The sequence below is a fragment of the Delphinapterus leucas genome, chromosome 7, assembly GCF_059928025.1.
Source record: "Delphinapterus leucas isolate spDelLeu-1000000601 "Yukka" chromosome 7, BTC_Dleu_Yukka2, whole genome shotgun sequence".
Taxonomy (NCBI): Eukaryota; Metazoa; Chordata; class Mammalia; order Artiodactyla; family Monodontidae; genus Delphinapterus; species Delphinapterus leucas.
In genome coordinates this window covers 68,826,259-68,842,542 of record NC_143135.1, presented here as the reverse complement: position 1 = coordinate 68,842,542, position 16,284 = coordinate 68,826,259, and the positions used below count along the sequence as shown (strand labels likewise).

General features: G+C 35.3%; 1 protein-coding gene across 7 annotated transcripts in view; it reads left to right on the top strand.

Moving 5' to 3' along the window:
- The window catches only part of SLC36A4 (solute carrier family 36 member 4), a 46,155-nt gene extending 30,107 nt beyond the window's left edge, over window positions 1–16,048 (top strand). For 6 of the 7 annotated variants that reach the window (XM_089915393.1, XM_089915394.1, XM_089915392.1 and 3 more), the window contains 2 exons: window positions 5,710–5,879; window positions 11,775–16,048. In XM_089915393.1, coding sequence (XP_089771519.1) covers window positions 5,710–5,879; window positions 11,775–12,082 — 478 coding nt within the window. In that variant the 3' untranslated portion in view covers window positions 12,083–16,048. Of the gene's footprint in view, window positions 1–5,709; window positions 5,880–10,844; window positions 10,896–11,774 lie in introns of all 7 variants that reach the window. The other variant, XM_022561422.3, reaches the window with a different exon arrangement.
- Window positions 16,049–16,284: the final 236 nt, after the last annotated feature.

The window sequence follows — 16,284 nt, the reverse complement described above, 5'->3', positions numbered from 1 at the left end:
GGAGGGTGGGAGGGAGATGCAAGGGGGTATACGTACATGGGGATATATGTATATGTATAGCTGATTCACTTTGTTATAAAGCAGAAACTGACACACCATTGCAAAGCAATTATACTCCAATAAAGATGTTAAGAAAAAATAAAGCATTGTTTCCCATTAAAAAAATAAAATAAAATAAATAGTATATATTTTGGCTGGCTTCCTAATGAGAGTTTGACTGCTATTCAGTAATCATTTGAATCCTGGGCCTTCACTGGAGTCCAGAATGTTGTTAGAACAAAGGTATGTAGGGAACTATTTATGACAGAGAGAAAGTACCTAGAATAGTTTCCAGGTTGCACAAGAGGCATACATGCAGTGTGTTTATTTATTTATTTTTAATTGTAGTTTTACTTTAGCTATGACATATTTACAAAGGTATTTCAAGGTGGAACATGTTTTAATGTCATACATTTGTTTCAAGCTGGAGACATGACTACAAACAAGATATACGGTTGTTCAGCATTTATTTCATTAACCTATTTTATAGTTGATTATGTAATTTTGTTTCCTTCAAATGTGCTTCTTTTTTTGGTAACAGTTTAATGTGGAGTAGAAACTTAAACAGCTTAATATAAGAGAATCAAGGCTAAAAATTATGGTAGCTTAGTTCCTCTTTCAAAGACAATATAATGTCTAGAAAATAGGATGGTATTTTTCTCCACTTGGAATAATATTTAGACTAAATCCTGAAAACAAATTTATAAATAAATTTGACAAGTACTTTTAATGTTAACTATAACATGTAGGTGGGGAAACAATCTCAGAATTCGTCCCTCCTCTTACTCACGAAAGTATTTAAAGAAAGTCTTAAGGGCGAAGGTGAGAGTGCATGCATGTCAAGTTGAGATGTTCCTGTCCGCAGGGAATTAAGAACACGGTGAAGGAGCAGTGGGCAAGGCTGTGGAGGGAGTGCTTTTGGTATTCACAACTAAATCCTGAGCGAGTGATACTGTCCCTGCAGTAGCTTTAATTAATCCTTCCCTTTTTCTGCATCCCCTTCTCACCTCTTGCCTTATCCCTAATTGCTGTGGCTCCCCAGTTAGAACGGAACTAGTCGCAAGCCTTGATTAAAAAGGGACTATCAGACCATAGTTTCTATTCAAGAAAGCCTAGCTAGACACCTGCTTTTTTATTTAGAAGAGGAGAGCCTTGTATCCTAAGAAACAAAAATCTGGAAAAAACAGGAAAGCAAGTCAAGATACTCTCCTTTAGAGAACTTGTAACACCTTCTCATTGTGTATATATGCCTTCTGTGGCCTATAGTCTTATTTCTTTATGGTCTTCAGCTGGGACAGTTAAATAAAATACTAGCCATGGCTGAGGGATACTGGAGAGGAGATGCTTGTCTGTTATAGTGATAATCTTCCAAAATGAGAAGTTTGGACTAGAACAGTCATGGGGTTATATCTAGTGTTCCTTTCTTGAAATGCTATGTATGGGTCTCTTCTCCCCGCAACCCACCCGTGCTTCAGGCAATAGGCCTAGCAATTTAGAGAATATACAGTGTACTCTTTGTTGGCTGGGCATGAAATCCAATGACTGCCACAAGAGCCTAGGGAACTCATAGCTGCTAGCTATGGGAAGCTGTAAAGGGCTTTTGATGCCACATTGACTTAAAGTCTCAGAGTTCATACGGGGTATTTCTACAAGAAAAGATTGAATTAGAAAGCAGCCCCAGAATAAAGCAAGTATGGATTAGAGAGGCTCCAAGTTATTATTATTTATTACCCTCAATCTTAGTGAGGCATCATTTTTTAAAACTAGTTACGAATAATATTGTTCAATATATTGCATTTAGCTTTTGAAGTAAAGGGTGTATTCTAAAGATGATAATGAAGTAAATTCACAATTCTGAGCTAGAACATTAGCACCTTGAGGGCAGGAGCCCTGCATCTTCTGGGTTTGTGATGCATCTCCACAATCTAGCGCATTACTCAGCATTTAAGAGGCACTTAGTAAACGTTTGTTAAATAGTATTCTAGGCATAAAAGCATTTCTCTTGTTACTACTAGTCTTAGTTGAATGATGTTTTAGCAGAGGTTTTCCAAGATTTCCACTAAAGTAACCCAAATAGCGGACACACTTCCACTAACAGATATCAAGGATATTAGGTTTTCATATAGACAAACACTGAGAAGCAGTTAGGTGACTTCTGCTGCCTCACACGTGGCATTCTTCGTGAAGCACACAATGGATAGGGGAGATTCAACCAAAAATAGGAAAGAAGCATATAAGAACAGGGAAGGTATGGGGTAGGTATTTTAATGTATTTAGTATTTTGAACTGGGACTTCATTTTCCCCCCAAAACAGAACAGACCTTCAGTCTGAGCTCATGCTTGCAGCATATAGGAGCTAGGACGCTGAGTATTCTGGGAAATATGAACTGGGACTTCATTTTTCTCCCAAAACAGAACAAACCTTCAGTCTGAGCTCATGCTTGCAGCATATAGGAGCTAGGACGCTGAGTATTCTGGGAAATAAAAGTCACAAATAGTGGCAGGTAATCAAGCTACACTACACCTTAACTGACCCTACCACACAATCAGGGAGCTGAACTCTGAGGAGTTTGTCCCCTGAGATGAAAATATTTAGGCAAGAATGGACTCACCAAGAGGCACAGTAAACAAAGAAGTAGAGCAGTAAACTTAGGGAAACTGGAAAAAGAAGGTTTGTATATTCTGGACTATTCCCTCTGTCCTCTCCCTCAGTAATGCTTCATGATCTTCCAATATTAAAGTTGCCTGTATCTAGGAATCCTGGCCCAAACGGCTTCTGCCTCTCCTTTCCTCTGTCTGTCATTTTCTTCCTCACAGTGAATATTATTACATTTAAAATGTAGGGCGTCTATCAAATTCATTTTTCATCTAACATATTTATTGTATGTGTTTTTTGTACTAGGAAGTGTTCCCAGGCACTAGTGATAACAGCAGTGAACAGATAAAAAAATCTCTCCCTCGTAGTGCTTACATTCTAGTGAACATGCTACAGGATTGTAGCTAGTTCTCACAAAGACTTCTTGACAGATCTTAACCCTCGAGATTCTTGACAGTCATGAAAGGTCCAAGAGGGAAAGTGACTTATTAGATTCTTTCCAAGAGTCGCTTCTGTATTCAACCTTGAGAGAAAGAGAATCAGTCAGCCACCTATTTCCCAGGTTAGCTTTAAAAAAATTAAGATATTCTTATCTATGAATTTTGTTTAGGTATTGATTTCTTAGCCAATGTGGGGAAAAGAATAGAAACATTGCAATTTTTGAAATCCTCTGTTTTCAAAACTTACGTTTTCACTGGATTATTGAGTTGTTTTCTCCCCCATAATCTGATTCTATATATTGACTGCAAAATAATTATTTAAAAAATATATTTCTGCTCTTTACTAAGATACTACATTTCTTTGCTACCAGTATAACAGACTTTGTTTTCAAGCAAGAGTCATTTTATTTTTGAAGTATTTTTATTTGTGATAATGATTAGACGTAGTTTCTAAGAATCACCTATCCATACCCATTTTTGATCATTAATATTAATGTAATTAACATTTAATAAGTATCTATCCCCTGCCAAGTGTATGGGGGGGTTATACAGAGAAGAATAAAACATAGCCTCTAACTTTCAAGAACTTTGGCACTGAGTTTTGTTTTGTTTTGTTTTTAAGACTTGTTTTCTTTCTTGCTTTCTTTCTTTTTCTTTCTTTCTTTCTTTTTCTTTCTTTCTTTCCTCCCTCCCTCCCTCCCTCCCTCTCTCTCTCTTCCTTTCTTTCTTCCTTTCTTTCTTCCTTTCTTCCTTCCTTCCTTCCTTCCTTCCTTCCTTCCTTCCTTCCTTCATTTCTTTCTTTCTTTCTTTCTCTCTCTCTCTCTCTCTCTTTCTCTCTTCACTCCACAGCATGTGCGATCTTAGTTCTCCAACCAGGGATCAAACCTACACCCGCTGCATTGGAAGGCAGTGTTAACCACTGGACCGCCAGGGAAGTCCCTGGCACTGAGTTTTAAAATACCCTTTAACGTGTACCATATGTTATTTAAAAGTTGTTTTATGTTCTTATATATCATCAAAACAAATTCCTATCACTTTAAGCAAGTTTTTTTATCCTTTTGAGAGACAGTTTACTGGGTAGATTCTTCTTTCAACTCTTCATTTCTAAAACTTAGTACCTATGGACAATTACCACAGATACATGCTTAAAACCAAAATGAGAACAAAGGTTGATAAGATATAGAAAAGTTGAGTAGAGAAAAATAGTACGTGAACATGTAGATATCAAACATAGAAATTAGTGGGTTCTTAAAACAAAAAATAAGTAAAAGTGGAAGAGTTGATTTTAAAAGACTGTAGCGCTTCTCTTAAACACTCATTTCTATATTACTCTTTGGTGGATGATTAGCAAATATACCAGCTTCTAAAAGACCCAAACCATTTTATTTCCCATTTCTACTCTGTGTAACACGAAGTGACAGTAATTACATATAGTTAATATTACTGAATGGTATTAATAATAACCAGATTCTTAACCCATACAATTTGTTTTATATAAATAGAAAAGTAATTATACTTATAAATATAATGATATATTTTTAGATATATTGGTAATCATATTTTTAAAACATGTAAGTTAAAATATAATTAGAAAGAAAGGAATGTTGTAATAAACTGATAAGGATATTCATTTAATTCTCCACAATTACATATCAGAGTATATGAAGCAATCTTTTGGTTATTTTGTACATTTCAATGGCTTGACCATTTATGTTTAAGCATCAAGCTGAGAAATATATCTTGAATCATTTTAAAATTAAGATAGTATTGTTGCTGGCCCTAAGGCATTCCTTCTTGCCTTAATTACGCTGTTTGTAGTATTTTCAAATCTATTTCTCTTTTTTTTTTTTTTTACAATTTTTTCACTTTGTATTTTGGGGACTTCATTTTTTTTTTTAACATCTTTATTGGAGTATAATTGCTTTACAACGTTGTGTTAGTTTCTGCTGTATAACAAAGTGAATCAGCTATATGTATACATATATCCCCATATCCCCTCCCTCAAATCTATTTCTACTCAGCTTTCTTCCTTCCTCCTTCACTTGTATGATGAATACATTATAGAAGGAGACTTACCGAATTCCTTCTTGCTTGACGACAGTTTAGGAAACTGTTTATAATCTTGACATCTGAGTGATACCATGCAGGATTTGTCTTTCTCTGGCTTATTTCACTTAGCATAATGCCTGCCAGGTTCATGCATGTTGTTGTCTTAATCTAACTTTCTTTTTAATGACTCAAATAAACAGAGAATAGATAGGTGGTTGCCAGGGGCTGGTGGATGGGGAAGAAGAGGAGAGTTTAGTAAAAGGGTACAAATTTTCGGTTAAAAGATGAATAAGGTCTGAGGATCTAATGTATAACATGGTGACTGTGGTTGATATGTGTTATGTAATTGAAATTGCCAAGAGAGCAGAATCAAAAGTGTTATCGCCAAAACGGAAAAATAAAGGCAAATATGTGAGGTGATGGATATGTTTGTTAATTAACTCAGTTGTGGGAATTCTTTCACAATGTATACATATATCAAATCATCACGTTGTGGACTTTAAATGTATTATAATTTTATTGGTCAGTCATACCTCAATAAAGTTGGAAATAAAAGAATGACTAGATTTTGAAATTCTTTAACAGGTTATATCAATCAGTGAAAATTCTCTATTCCTTCGGCATCTTTGTGACATATTCAATTCAGTTCTATGTCCCAGCAGAGATAATTATCCCTGTGATCACATCCAAATTTCATGCTAAATGGAAGCAAATCTGTGAATTTGCAGTAAGGTCCTTCTTGGTTACTATTACTTGTAAGTATCACTGCATATTTATAGCATAATGATTTTTATTGTTGAATTTCTTATAATGAAGCTACTTAAAAGTATATTTTTTTATATTTTTAAAACAATTTTGTTCACCTAGCTGGGATACATTTTGGTTTAAAATTCTGTTATTCTATATCTATAGAAGAAAAACACAAACTAGCTCCTATCACACTTAAAACAACTAATCAAATTATTATTTTGGAAATGACCTCACTCATGATTGAAATATAAGTATATTTAAATCAGATGCATAAACGACCCCTTATATTGTTGATACACATTTTACTTTGGTTTTCTAGTTTTCCTCAACTTTTTTGTATCTGTTAACTTTTGTATATTTAACATTTTAACTCTCCATGTCTACCTATACGAATGGGTTTTTTTCTGTTTTGGTCTTTAATAATTTCAGTGGCTTATTTTACTTATTATTTGAAGGAGTGTGTATAATCTCTTATTAAAGTTTCACATTGTAGAATGCCTCCACAAGGTAGGATTAAGGATGGAGGCTCGTGGAGAGGGAGCTTGAGTTTGGGATAGTGGAAAGAGCATGAGTTTTACAGTCACACTGGACTGACGGTTCAAACTCAGGCCTCCCACTTACTTGCTGGTGTCTTTAGGTAAGTTACAAACCACCTATGAGTCCTGCTTTCCTCAACTGTGAAATGAAGATAAGACATTTAAAAATATTAACAAAGTAGTTAGAAATTATTGTTTTATTGTCGCCACTTTTACGATAATCTCAAATAGAAAGATGACTGCAACGCTGAACTAACGGGATTGCATAGAATGATACCAGGGACCAGATTACTGGGGATTTGGGGGAACAAGCAGCTTTGGAAATTCTATAGAAGATGTGAATAACCATCTTGGCCCACTTAAGGTTAGAGAATGTTAGAACTAGAAATTCTGGGCAACTCTGTCAATTACATTGAGCAGCTTGGGGTGGAGCTTATGCCTAGATTTAAAGAATTGGGTGTATTACATTGTGTTCAAAGGAAAAGCAAAACTGGGAAAATTAGATAAAACTTATTTTTCAAAGTAACCACTTAAATGAAATAAGTAAACTAAGAAGGGAAATCACATTGAGGAATGACGTCAATAAGCCCATACTTTGACGACTAATGAAACATTCAGGAGGAAAAAGTTATTTTAAAACATTTTGGAATGTTTTTTATACAATGCTTTTATTGACATTTTGACAACTACCAAATACAAAGACTTATTTCAGTCAAAGTCCTTTTATCAGTAGATGTAAGACAGTTCTATTCTGATAGTAGGTCTCCTTTTAGAGTTAGTTACTGAATTTTAATAACTTCATCCGTTTCTGCACATGGGCTGCTGTCGTTATGTTGAGCTGCCTGTCTGCTGAGGTACAGACCATACTGCACATCTGTTACCAGGGTTTATTCCCAGAAGCCAGGGCGTTTCCCCAGGAGCTGAGTTCATGTCACAGAGGATTGCAGCTTTTTCTTTGCTGCTTCTTTCTTTTAGTTAAAAGTAGGTAAACCTACTTAACCATATATGAGGGTTATATTTACAGCATACTTTGAACAGAGAGAACACAAAGCGTGCCATATTCTGTCCTACTTCACTGAAACACATCATTGGACCCTGAGCTTCATTTACGTCTTTGGCCCATCCTTCCAAATTAAAGTAAAAGCCCAGTGATATTCATGACGCGACTGTTTTGAATCTGTTCTCCAAAGCACTTGATAAGATTCTGGGTCAGGCTCTTTATTGATGAATGCGTGGAGAGCTGATGGGACCTTGTCATATCTGTAGAGCAGGCAGTGCAGCACTAGCAATGAGAGTGGAGGCTCAGCTGGGTTTGCATGTTTCAGCATTCCATAATCCCTTCCAAGTACTGAATCCACGTTTACAGGATGGGTCTTCAAAGTAGTGGGCTCATCACCTTGGGTTATACTGGTTATGTCCAAGTCTCCATTTAGTATTTGAATCACTGTTTCACAGCATCTTCTTGGTGGAACTCAAAAGCTTGAAAGGATGCGTCAGACTCTTCCTGCATGTTCCCTGTAGGCACTTACCTGCTAGATAGGCATTGCACAGGTGAGGGAGAAGAGTGGATAGAAACTGGCCAGAGGCCACCTTGGACTACAATAAATGCCTTTTATTTTAAAAGCAGACCTGTAGAAAAAGCTGTTAAATTTTGATTTGACACGAGTATTTTGATTCCTTGTTTGAATTGAACCTGCAAAATATGTTAAATACTGCTTGTTTCTGTTATTGTCCAATTCATTGATCCTTCTACTATTTCTAATTTGAAAAGCCCTTGGATTTGAGAGGATGCTTTCTACTTTTAGTAAACGATGACGACATAAAGCATAAATCTTTGGTAGTTTGTAGAATACTAAGAAGACATACTAAAATCCTTCATTTAAGTTAGTTGTCACTGCAGATGAGAAAAAGTACCATTCTGTACCCTAATATTCTATCTTAAGAGTCAGTAGGTATATGGAGAGGACCATTCACTCTTTGTGTAATTAAAATTTATGTGCTAGAGTGTTTCTCACAGTTTTGTTGTTGATGTTACAATATCAAGCATTTTATTTTATTTTCTGATATATCTGCTTTCACCATTTAGATGCAAAAAAATGGACCTAAATAGGCTTTTTTTTCATGTTAGAGGAAACTTTGTACCTTAAGGATACATTCTTTTTCTCTATAATATAGTTTTGGGAAATACTGGACAAGCTTAATTAGTACTTAATAGATATATTCATAACAACTGTCTGTAAATGACATGGGGCAACCTATTTATAGTAATCCTATAGCAAATATTTGTAATGAATAAAGTATCCTTATCCCAGGCTTTCCTTTGACTTACTGTTTTTGTGATTTTTGAGTTCTTCTATGTTGGATTTGCCTAAAGTGTATATATTTCTCTTCCTTGTCTGACTAATAACATTATCAAATAACGTTTCAAGCCATTTTTTACTTGCAAATATCTATTGGTTATATAACATTTAAAGAATGACTTTAATCAATAAATTTCATGATTTAAAAGTGTTTGATAGGGCTTCCCTGGTGGCGCAGTGGTTGAGAGTCCGCCTGCCGATGCAGGGGACACGGGTTCGTGCTCCGGTCTGGGAAGATCCCACATGCTGCGCAGTGGCTAGGCCCGTGAGCCATGGCCACTGAGCCTGTGCGTCCGGAGCCTGTGCTCCGCAACGGGAGAGGCCACAACAGTGAGAGGCCTGTGTACCGCAAAAAAAAAAAAAAAATTAAAAGTGTTTGATAAGTGGAATTTTAGTCTGAATGCGTAAATTCTAAAATACTCTAGTGTTCCTCCGAATGGTTTTCCAACATTTCACTTGATTTACTAGTAACATATTGGATTATCGGAAAACACTAATGATGAAAAATAGATTCCATTCTTCAGATGGCAAGGTTGTAGTCATGTTTGTATGGTTGTCCTTTTAAATACTGCCACCTACTATAAGTAGGTGAAGCATGTTTCCACAAAATGGATATAGTCAATGAATTTTAAAAGGTTCTAATTGTGTTTGAGAGTTATACTTTATAGTTCCCTTGAGAGAAATGTTAAAAGGATGTAGCATGCATCCATTAAACAGGGGTCCACTTTATAAAGTATTTCTAGTTTAGAGTTCCAACTTCTTCAGATTCAGTTGTTTTACTTAGGAAGGTTTCTTGTACTTCAGCCTTGTAGATGTGCAGCTAGATTTATGATTTCAAAATAATTTTTAGGGTTTTAGCTTTCATAATAATTTAAATAAAAAGTGGTAAATAATTGTGGTTCTAAGAAATGTGGTGTTTCCAAATTAATCCCACATCCTCCTGAAAAACATCGAGGGCCACAAAGAGAATAGGGGAGGGGAGAAAACCATAAACTGAAAATTAAGAAGCAAAGAAGCCAGTAGACTGCAAACTCAAGACTTAATTACAAAGAGCATGAATTAAATTGTATATATACCACAGAAAGTTCAGTAAGAGACAAAGACAGAGAAAAAAGAAAAGCAAAAGGAGGTAAACTTAGAAATAAAAGAGGGATAACAAAGATTGGAGAGAAAACTGATACCTTTTGAAGACAAGTAAAGAAAGCCAACACATACATAATTAGAGTCCTCACAGCTGGAACTGTGGTTACATAGTCACCTTTGGTGGCAGTGGTGATATAGTTGTCACAGCTTTCATGTGAGCAAACTCAGCTGTTATTTCTGATGGCAGCTCCAACCCTCAACAGATCATTCAATGAACCATCTAAAGACAATTTGGAGAAAGAATATGAGTCTTTTTAAAACAACTTATTTAATTAATTTATTTATTTTTGGCTGCGTTGGGTCTTCGTTGCTGTGCGCGGGCTTTCTCTAGTTGCGGCGAGCAGGGGCTACTCTTCGTTGCAGTGCGCGGGCTTCTCATTGCGGTGGTTTCTCTTGTTGTGGAGCACAGGCTCTAGGCACGTGGGCTTCAGAAGTTGTGGCACGCGGGCTTCAGTAGTTGTGGCACGCGGGCTCTAGAGCACAGGGTCAGTAGTTGTGGCGCACGGGCTTAGTTGCTCCGCGGCATGTGGGATCTTCCCGGACCAGGGCTGTACCCCATGTCCCCTGCATTGGCAAGCGGATTCTTAACCACTGAGCCACCAGGGAAGTCCCGAATATAAGTCTTGATTTTTGCAAACCTTCTGTCGGTATTTGGTAAGATAAAGATAAAGATCAAGAAAGTTCCAGATCAAAACTTGCAGAAGACTTGATGGTAACTTGGACTAAAATCCTGTTGCCAATAATGGTACATTATTTTTTTTTAACTTTTCATTTTGAAATCACTTAGAAAAGTTGTAAAAGAAAGTAGAATTACCATAAGCCCTTTACTCAATTTCCTCTAATGTTATCAGCTTACATACCACAGTATAGTTAAGGAAATTAACATTAATACACTGCTGTTAACTAATCGACCTTATTTTGATTTTGCTAGTTTTCCCACTGATACCCTTTTTCTGATCAAGGAGCCAATCCAAGGTCCCACGTGAGTTTAGTTGTCATGTCTACTTAGTCTCCTCCAGTCTTGACAGTTATCTTTTTTTATCTTTCTTTATTTACCTTGATGTCTTTGAAGTGTCAGTAATTTTGCAGAATTTCCTTCAGTGTAGATTTGTGTGATGCTTTCTTATGATTAGGTTGAAGTTAAGCATTTTTAACAAGAGTGCCACAGGTGATGCTTTGCACTTCTCAGTACATCACATCGTGGCATCAATATTTCTTATTACTGGTGATGTTAACGTTGATCACTTGGTTAAGGTGGTGTCTGTCAGATGCCTCCACTGTAAAGGTACTCTTTTTCCCTTTATAATTGATAAATATCTTGTAGAGAGATATCCTGTTCTCATACAGTTTTTGCCCACTAATTTTAGCATCCTTCAGCGACTTTTCCTGCAACGGTTATTACCGTGGTGTTTGCTTAATAATGATTTTCTATTTCCATCGTTTCTTCTATTTTGGTTAATTGGAATTCTAATGTAAGGAATAGCTATCTATTCTCTCTCATTTATTTAATGATTTATTTATATCACACCACCCCAGGTTTTGTGCTTTATAGAATGAGCTATATGGCAGAGTAATGAAAATACATTCTTCACCCAGAACTTTATAGCAAAAATTAAAAGTCGTTTATGTAAGAAACTCTGTTGATAAGTCAAAGTCCGAGAAATATCACTCACTGTTTTGGTTTCTTTCTTTGTTTTCTTTTTTTAGCTCAGAACAGAATGTGACAGATTCTCCCACAAGCAATAGTTTAGTAGTGCCTACTTGCATCAATTAATTTTAATGTAGTGAATGTATCTACAGTTAGTATTCATATAAGTGTTAAATATTTACATAAGAAAAATTTGTATTTTCAATTTTCTAGGTGCTGGAGCGATTCTGATTCCTCGTTTAGACATTGTGATTTCCTTCGTCGGAGCTGTGAGCAGCAGCACATTGGCCTTGATCCTACCGCCTCTGGTTGAAATTCTTACATTTTCTAAGGAGCACTACAGTATATGGATGATCCTGAAAAATATTTCTATCGCGTTCACTGGAGTTGTTGGTTTCTTGTTAGGTGCATATGTGACTGTTGAAGAAATTATTTATCCTACTGTCAAAGTTTTCGCTGGCACTCCACAAAGTTCCTCTTTAAATTTGAATTCGACATGCATTACATCTGGTTTGAAATAGTAGAAGCAGAATTATGAGTCTCAAGTCTGAAAATGATGAAAATAAGAACATTGCAACACATTGCCATACACTTAAAAACCATTTTCTTTCGGCACAACATTGATATTTTGGCAATAAATTATAATTCTTTACCAATACTGATAAACTATGACAGATTTGTGGTTTTACGTATTAGCAGCAATTTCAAAAATTTTAGTTCTGAAAATTAAAATGTTAAAAAAATTAAAGAATGAAAATGCTTCTGTTATTCTTCTCTCAATCAAATACTTTAACCAGGATTCTCTCTTTTACCTCCATGCTACTCTATTGCCACCCAGTTGAGGAGAGAACAGGGTTTCAACAATAAGAGAATAAAAGAAGTATAGGTGACTAAAATCTGACCATCCCAATGAATTTTAAAGTATACTTTGTATATAATGTAGAAATATCTCGATTATGTTTTTATTAGAGAGCCAAATACTTATGTTTTCCCCGTGGAAGTTTAGAAAACTCTCATTAGCCATAATGTAAGAATCAGAAAATCCCCCAAACCAGAATTATTTTTTCACTATTCTTTAATGGTAGCTGATCTTCATATTGAAAACCTAAAGGCACTGTGCAAGATCCTGACTTAGTGTTTCAACCAAATTTGAGAGACTTTAAAAGTTATCCAATACATGTTCCCTTGTTTTTTTTAACCTGAGGAAATGAATAGCCAGGATGGTTAAGTAACTTGATCAAGACCACTCAGCCTTGAGATGAAGAGAACCTGATCTTTTGATTCCCAGTCCAGGATTTTTTATCTTTCACTTCACATCCTAGAAAAAGAATCAATTATGTTGTTTAACTTTAGTATTAAGTCTGTTTAATTATATTTCAGTATTTTGTAAGTCATGATCTTTGACAAGTATATGTGACCTGAGCAGAAAGTCAGGGAACTCTAAAAAGCCTGCACTATGGCCATGTAAGCCTCAACATGGGAAAGAAGCAATGCTTTTTAAACAGAATAGAAATGCCTTGCTGGTTTAACTGCTGGATGGTAGAAGGTGCCCAGCTGTCCTGTGTGTGGATTCAGCTCTCCTTATTGTTTCTTTCTTTCTAGGTTTGTAGGCACTATCTTTCCTAATGGCAAAAAATAGAGATCTGACACAATACAGGACTTGTGTACTCTTTTCGGCCTCATGGCTTTCCTTATCATAGCCTTCCATTGATCTGAATGGGCAGAATAAGAGAAAGATTCAGGCCTAGGAAAAAATCAAGACAATAATAAACTCTCTGCTAGATACTGAGACACTCCAGGCTTCTTCCAGAGAAATACCTTTTATTCCTCCATATTCTTCAAGCCCAGTTATTAACCAAAACAAAGAATCTCAGTGGGCATGGAATATGAAAATGGTTAAGTTTAAAACTAAGAATCTTGATTTTTTTTTTTAATTCATACTTTAAAACTCATCGAACTTTTTAGTCAGGTTGGTGATACTCTAATTTGTAATACTGTAAGATATCACCAAGATCACAGTAGTGTATATATTCTATATTTTTATATGTAAATGTTAGCTCAAGTATTTTTTTGCTTACATCATTGAGTCATCAAGTATAATCCAAAGATATATCAGAAGCTTTATTTTGGTACAAATTCTTAAGAATCAAAACTTTTTAAAAAACACTTGCATTGAGAATCACCAATAATTGTGACACTTTTATGTCAAATCTGTTATGTTGAACCTTTAGTCACGGGAGAATGCGGAAGAAGTTATAGGCAAAGTAATTGTCATTGAAACTAATGTTATATAATCTTGAATCTAAGAGTAAATTAGGTGTTTTTTAACGTATAACTTGGTATAATATGACTTGAAAACTATTATTTAATAGAAAGCACTATTAGGTTTTTGTCAGCTGTCTTCAGATAGTATTTCTAGTCTATGTGTGATATTTTATTTTTATACTTTCGCCTTTGTTTATTTTCCTTATGGAATTTATCACATTTAATGAAATTTCAAGTAGCTGATAATAGTAATATACAAATTTTTAATTCAATGAACAAATGTTGAGTACATTATCAACCAGGCTTCCTTAAGCAATGAGTGCTGACTCGACATACAGTACTCAGTTCACTAAATTATCAGTACTTTAAATACAAGAGAAAAGTTGAAATGCAGAAAGGAAGAGGGGCCAAGAAGGGAGAGGGCAGTTTTAATTCTTAACAAGAAATACTATTTAGATGTATAAACGCACTCTTACTTAAGGATTTTTAATGATGTGTTTTATTTGCAAAAAATCAAGCAGTATTTTTCCTCTGAAAATTTAGTTTTAATGAGTCATAACATTTTCTAAGACGATTGGAGAAGATATTTTGATTAAGCCAGCTGTTGATTTTTCTTTGGGACCTGGAAAAATGAGAGTGATGGCACCTGTCAAATTCTGTATCCAGTATCTTTGGTCCATTACATTATTGCTTAAATGACTTCAGCATTTCATCTGCCACCACGGTAAAGCACCCTCTTCTCTGAAAGCTAATCAGGTGCCTACGAGCCTTTGCTGCTAGTGGAGTGGCGGGGGGGGAAAGGAAAGCTTTATTCACCTCTGATGACCTCTGAGCTAAGTCAGTCATCACTGTTCCCTTACAGCCAAAAGGCTTTCACCAGTTTCAGAGTCAACTTGTCAAAACAGTGGCTTTCAGACCTTTTTTATTTTGTATCAGAGTATTTTCTTGTCCCGCCATGGCCAGATTTCCCCACAACTGAAGTAAGACCTAGTTTTTTCTTAGTTAAAGACAAATTTGTGTGGTGTTACCAAACGAAAAAAAGCACTGTGTTAGCAAGTGCTACATTATGTTTTAATTCTGTCCTCTCTGGATTCTCCTCTATTAAAACAATTTCTGCCTTTTGCCTATGTAATGCAATTAACATTTTTGTAAGCATTTTATGCAACGTGCATGTTGTAAATGTCCAAACGTGGGGTGATTTCATTCACTGTTTTCATAGTAGTTACAGAAAAGCTCTCTAACTGTAAAGTACTGTACAAATATTAATTGACGTCCTACATTAGTGCCATGTCCAGCTGTGGACATTCTTACTGTAGCTTCCCCGTGGCATCTTCTGGGACTGACATGCCAGAGATGGCAGTACAGCAGCTTAGTACTGCATTTGTTTACTGAAAGTATGTACCCACTCCTTTCTTCATTTGAAAGGGAGAGGATACATAATAGAGCTAATGGAAATAACAAATAAAATTATGTAAGTGATACCAGTGGCTCAATGAATATGTTCTGTTGAGAAAATAATTTGGTAAAAATATAGACCATTGATACTATAAAATGAGTTTTTTAAAAATGAGTCTTTTAATCTTTTTGGCTCAACTAGCTCCCCTTCGTAAGAAAATTTGAGAGACTTTGATCTGAAAGTCATAACAAGATACTTCTTAATACTAAATGGCTGACTGTAATAGTTAACACTTTGGCAGTATGATTAACCATAATTAATCTTATTTATGCCACTAGTGCTCACTAGGCTAAACACCTTTCTGAAAGTGGTTGGTTTTGACCTAGGGGATAAGAAAACATGCTTTAGAAATGCTGTTTATTGCCCTATGATAAAATGAAGTGACAAATCACTCTCATTCTTAAAATTTTATATCAAGGTTACCTAGTTCTTATGTATACACATACGCACACTCCAGTAGTCTGTGGAGTTAGATACTAATTTTCCATTTAAATTGGATCCAGGAAGGTGATGTGTTGAAAGATTACTCTGAAGATTATTCCATTAGTTTTCTTGATGAGAAATAGGAAAATATGTGCTTATACCGTGAATAAATGAAGCTGTGGATTTTGGTTTTTCAAAATGATGTTTGTTTGAATGAAAACTAAATATCAGTGCACTTGAGTTAATTCTTTCTCTTTTAACTTATTTTTCTTTATAATATGAAAAAATGTCTTAAAGTACTGTAACTTCTGAATTTTCAATAAAATATTATTTTGCTTGCAAATACCTTTTAAAATAAATTTTTCTTTTATAAGGTTAAATGACATTGAAAAAGGTCATAAGCTGGAAAGGGCACTAGTATATTCTCATAATAACATTTTAATAAGTCTTTGCAGTTAATTCCTTGTCATGTGACCCTCAATCTTGGAAGCTGATATTATGCACCTCTGGGATTTAAGAGCAGAAGTTGACTAAAAATGAAATGTCGTACTCAAAACCATGACCAGGACTTCCTTCAGA